We start from the raw sequence: 6,000 nt of genomic DNA, 5'->3' as shown, positions 1-6,000 counted from the left end.
ATAGATAGCAGCTCTCGCCTAAACACACACACACACACACACACACACACACACATATACATGTGTTATTTGAAATAATCCTTCGAACAATGTCACTTGAAACGTGTCCAGTTCAGCCTGGGTTTCTACCGTGGCTAGACAAAAGAACATTCGGCGTCCACACACAGGAATGGGTTCGCCGCATGCTACCATCGACCCCGCGGAACGAGCGCCGTCTCTGCCTCCTTCTTCCACCTTCTTGTCGAACGCTTGCAGGATATGTAGGTGGTTAGCCAAGCAGGCGGCGAGGTATCAGGAGAGCAGACAGGTAGAAAGAGAATGAGCGTGTGCTGGCCGAAAGGAGAGAGACGCGTTGTCGGGGCTCGGGCAAGAGGAACAAGACGAGGACGTCGTCGGTGGACGAGGAGCAGAACGAGAAAACGGGGAGAAAGAGAGAAAGATAGAGGCATGGTGGGGTTGGTACGAGCGGTTCAAGCACGTGGGGCCTACTCCGTGTGGCTCGTTCAGTAGTGCTCTCGGTTGCCTTCGAACGATTTCGCACACCGGATGTCCATCGAGCCTCGTCGACGCATTCAGCGCAGCTCGGCCCGCAGCGTACAAACGTTCCCACGTTCCCGTCAAAAACGATCGAGGATGCGGCCGGGTTCGTCTTGACGCGTGTGCGGCTCTTCCCGACCGAGGCTCGACGAAAAAGCTCATCGAACGTCGTTCGACCATGGCTCCGATACCGAACGTTTGGCTGACGTGCGTCGCGTTGATCGTTCTGCCCGTGGACGTCGCGCCGCTCGAGCGCTATCCCAGCGATCAACGGGCCTACACGGACCACAGACTGCTCTGGCCGATTTGGTACCACGAGAAATTCGCTCGCGCGCGACACGACCGCGACGACGGCGGCGGCGGCGATTTTCAACAGAGCACCGCGAAAACATGGTCGCACCTGGACACGGCCACCGACTGGCCCGTTTCGGCGCCGCCGCCGACGGGAACCAACGAGCAGCCGAGGCGTCGCGTGGAGCATCGGGCCCACGAGCAACGACCCGGCCCGCCGAAACTCGAGAAATCGAGCCCGGCCAACGTCGCCAAGTATACCGGCACCGCAGCGATCGTTTACCACAATAATCATCGCCACCAGCCGAGGGAAGCTGCCACTCAGAGGTTCCAACACGCCGCGACCACGCCGCCGACCTACACGAGGCATCATCCCGGGTAAGCGGACCTTCCGCGGAGTTATGGTTGTTATCGCGGCCTAGAATTTTCTGCCACGAAGCTGATTTTGGCCAGGCGTTCCGGTCTGGGCGGAAAAATTCCGAACGAAATAGTAACGTAGAAATCTGTGGTTTCCTGCATTTATTTATATTCTGACCGCGATTTTAATCATTTTTGACGACAACGTGGCTGAGCGTGCTTGTTGGAAGCGTTTGCGAATTTATTTGGCTTTTTTTGAAGCTTTCGAGGTTCTTTTACCGGATACGGTGGTTTTCCTGTTTAACCGTTTGACTGCTGAGGAGCGCTGTCGAGCTCTTCTTATGTTGTGCCAAAAATGCGAAGAGCGCGATAGCGCTCCTGTTTTTTTTATGCCAAGACTGCGGAGAGCGTAATAACGCTACTCTAAATCACTAGAGTTTGTGCTTATTAGCAATTTTATTCACAAAATTAATTAAAACAAATTTATGTAAATAAGTGGTATTTTTTAATTTTTCTTGTTGCAAAGCGATACGAGTGAGTTTATTGCATGAAAAGTGTCTTACATTTTTTCCCCATACACGCGCAATCAGTGCCGCAGTTTTGGCATATGTCCGAAAAAATACGTCAGCAGCCAAACGGTTAATTTTAATGCGGGTCAAAGGAGACCCTGATCCCGCTGCCCGAGTTTTACTTTAATTCTATTGGAATAATACGCGAGTTCCGTGATAGTCTTCTAAATATTCGTACGATATTTGGTGATAAACGATCGTTTAATGATATAACGATTATTTGGTTGTAAATCTGAACGATGAAAATGTGTAAACTTAGACAGGATGAAAGGATCTCTAACACTGTTTCTAACAACTTAAATCTAAAAATCTAGGCAACGTTTTTGTTGCTACCTTTTCACAAATCTGTATTGCGCGTTGGTAGATTTTTAAAAATATTACTTTTCTAACCTTCTAGGTCGGAATTCGAAACATCGCCTTAAAAAGCTACAGTAATTCTGGAATCTTTTAAAAAATCAGGATTTTCGAATTGTCGGTTTTGAAGACACGATGTTTTATGAATGTTTCAAAAACGCGATGTTTCGTGAACGTTTTGAAAATACGATGTTCTGTGAAAGTTTAAAACAAAAAATCCATCTAAACGTTCCCATAATCACAAAAGTTATACGACCGAATATAATGAAACACCCATCATTTGAAACGTATACATTATAATTGCTACCATCATAATTATCCCTTTGCACTCCGTTGTCCCCTCTCAGGGAACATCGTAATTCTAGCATATCACACGGATGTCCCCTGTGAGGGGACATTCAAGTTTATTGTATTGGAATGCTTTAAAATTTATCATACTGTACAAAATTATAAGAAATAAAATGTTGATTCGTTTTTGCAAATATATGTTCCTCGATGTCTACAAATTCATAGGAATCGAATATGATTGCAATATCTCGCTTGGTTCCAAAGGTATACTACATAATATAAAGGTTTTTTTGTTTTCGCGACAAAATAGTGTCGAGTAGCTAGTAGGTAACGTCCGTGATGGCACGGAGTGCAAAGGGTTATATTGTACATCATAAGACAATTTGACCAAATAAAACTGTGTAACAGTTTGCCATAAATATAAATTGAGCAAACGCGAAACGTTGAAAACGCAAGGAGATCGTAAAAATATGGACACGTTACAGTAATGTTTCTCTAATTGACGCTCAGATTGTCCACAAAAATGGACAATTTAGGAATAGAAGATATGATCATCCGATCCATGCGGTTCATTTTTATAGTTACAAATTGTCAACAACAATAAAAACGAGCTGCAAGGCTCGAATAATCGTATCTCCTCTTTCCAAATTGTCCATTTTTGTGCACAATCTGAGCGTCAGTTAGGGAGACATTATTCTATTCTCAAAATCATTCGAATTACCAGCGAAAGGAGCGAGTTTCTCCTTAGCTCCTTTTCCCCGCGAATGTTGCGCAAACATTCGAATTTGCATAAAGATCCTCCGTCTAGACGTCGCAAACGTTCGAACCGCTTCGGAGCGAAGAGAATAAGATATTCAACAGGTGAACCAGTCGGAAAGCTACACTCGTAAATTAAATATAGCAATTAAATATAATAAATGCAGATCGCGGCGTTGATTCGACGATCGAAAATCGGATAAACGCGCTTTCGATATCCTTGCGCCGCGCTTATAAAATGGATCTCCGCGCATAACTCACGCGTGTTCTACACGTATGGAGTACACTCGGGCCGCGCGCGCGTTAGCGTGTAAAATTCCGAAAATGGAGAGTGACCCTGATATTAATCAAGCGTTGTGTATTTACCGGCAACAAACAACACGACGGAGACGGTCAGGGTGATGCACGACGGAAACCGGCGCACAGCCGTATACGTACGTGCCGGTGGTAAGAGTCCGTTCCGTCAAAAGAATCGCCGGCACCGGTGGGTCGGCTTTTGCCGGCTTAATTAATCGGCCGATTAATTATCTCGCGCGCAACGCGTTCCTCTGTCACGTGCAATTATTGGGATTGTTGGTGCGCGACGACGACGACGACGACGCTCTCGTGCCCCCTCTCGCACTCCGTTCGGGTCGCCTTAAAGGTTTCCGGGTAATGATATTACTTTCGCGCCGCTTCCAGCGAAACCGAGGGTCGCCAATTAAATTGCGCGATTGCTCGTGCATAACGACAACACGCGTCGCCAGCGACAATGTCTCCGACATCGGAAATGTCCCATTGTCGACGACGAGGCCGCGTGCAGAAACACTTTTATCGGACGCGTGGGTCCTGAAATTGGAATGGAAAATGGGAATCGATCGAAGCGATCGCGTCTCTCGATTGTTTTACAACGCGAATTAGGCTAGATAGAGTAATGTCTCTCTAATCGACGCTCGGATTGTGAAGAAAAATTAATTGCAGTCGATGAATTGCACAATTTTTACTGCGAAATTCGAACGATCATTTCCCAGGAAATCCGTAATTTCGATAGAAACAAAACGATAAATCTGTTACGGATCTTTCGTAATTAATAGTATTAAGTTTGGACTAAATTATGCGCAGATAGATCTTTCGATTGTTTTACAACGCGAATTAGGCTAGATACAGTAATGTCTCTCTAATCGACGCTCGGATTGTGAAGAAAAATTAATTGCAGTCGATGAATTGCACAATTTTTACTGCGAAATTCGAACGTTCATTTCCCAGGAAATTCGAAATTTCGATAGAAACAAAACGATAAATCTGTTACGGATCTTTCGTAATTAATAGTATTAAGTTTGGACTAAATTATGCGCAAATAGATCTCTCGATTGTTTTACAGCGCGAATTAGGCTAGATACAGTAATGTCTCTCTAATCGACGCTCGGATTGTGAAGAAAAATTAATTGCAGTCGATGAATTGCACAATTTTTACTGCGAAATTCGAACGTTCATTTCCCAGGAAATTCGTAATTTCGATAGAAACAAAACGATAAATCTGTTACGGATCTTTCGTAATTAATAGTATTAAGTTTGGACTAAATTATGCGCAAATAGATCTCTCGATTGTTTTACAGCGCGAATTAGGCTAGATACAGTAATGTCTCTCTAATCGACGCTCGGATTGTGAAGAAAAATTAATTACAGTCGATGAATTGCACAATTTTTACTGCGAAATTCGAACGATCATTTCCCAGGAAATCCGTAATTTCGATAGAAACAAAACGATAAATCTGTTACGGATCTTTCGTAATTAATAGTATTAAGTTTGGACTAAATTATGCACAGATAGATCTTTCGATTGTTTTACAATGCGAATTAGGCTAGATACAGTAATGTCTCTCTAATCAACGCTCGGATTGTGAAGAAAAATTAATTGCAGTCGATGAATTGCACAATTTTTACTGCGAAATTCGAACGTTCATTTCCCAGGAAATTCGAAATTTCGATAGAAACAAAACAATAAATCTGTTACGGATCTTTCGTAATTAATAGTATTAAGTTTGGACTAAATTATGCGCAAATAGATCTTTTTTCAATAGATTAGGCAATTTTTGTGCCGTTTTCTACGAAAACGTTCTCGTATCAAAAAGTACAGTAATGTCTCCCTAACTGACGCTCAGATTGTGCAGAAAAATGGACAATTTGGGAAGAGGAGATATGATTATCGGAGCCTTGCGGCTCGTTTTTATAGTTGTTGACAATCCATAACCATTAAAAAACGAGCCGCAAGGCTCGAACAATCGTATCTCCTCTTCCAAAATTGTCCATTTTTGTCGACAATCTGAGCGTCAATCAGAGAGACATTACTGTACCTGTGGAAGAAGCGTGCTAGCAGATGTTTGAACAGATTCGTTGATACGTTCAAATTTCCAAACGAATTTTTGCGGATTTTAACGCGTTCGATGAAACGAAGGACAGGACGCTCGAAATGCAAGAAGTTTGCACTTATTAACCCTTTGCACTCGAAGCCATTTCAACTGTAAATCTGAATTAACTTTTCTGACCTATATAATTATATATAACCTATATAATTATAATATATTATAATATTTTCATTTTATACTATAAAGTGCATTTCATGCATATGAAATCGAGTCTTGTGACTCATACAACAATTAGACTTTTAACAATCTTTTTATATCAAAGCTTCGGTAATATAAATATTATCTTGGAACGTGATGTAACAATTTTAGTGGTGCCTCAGAGTCAGAATCACCAAAGGGTTAACCTTTTGCACTCGACTCTGGTGATTTTGAAGTACTATTAGGAATTGATGTTTTGGTTGAACAGTGTTACCATTGCACGAGCCACGAGACTCAATTTCGTG

General features: G+C 42.9%; 1 protein-coding gene across 1 annotated transcript in view; it reads left to right on the top strand.

Annotated features, from left to right (window-relative positions):
- The first annotated feature begins 493 nt into the window (after positions 1–493).
- The window catches only part of slow (epidermal growth factor-like protein slowdown), a 45,041-nt gene continuing 39,534 nt past the window's right edge, over positions 494–6,000 (top strand). The window contains exon 1 of the mRNA XM_033466825.2: positions 494–1,206. Within this exon, the coding sequence (XP_033322716.2) occupies positions 716–1,206 (491 nt within the window). The 5' untranslated portion in view covers positions 494–715. The remainder of the gene's footprint in view (positions 1,207–6,000) is intronic.

Source organism: Megalopta genalis, chromosome 4 (assembly GCF_051020955.1).
Source record: "Megalopta genalis isolate 19385.01 chromosome 4, iyMegGena1_principal, whole genome shotgun sequence".
Taxonomy (NCBI): domain Eukaryota; kingdom Metazoa; phylum Arthropoda; class Insecta; order Hymenoptera; family Halictidae; genus Megalopta; species Megalopta genalis.
The sequence above is the reverse complement of the archived record's forward strand: the minus strand, read 5'-3'. Positions and strand labels throughout refer to the sequence as shown.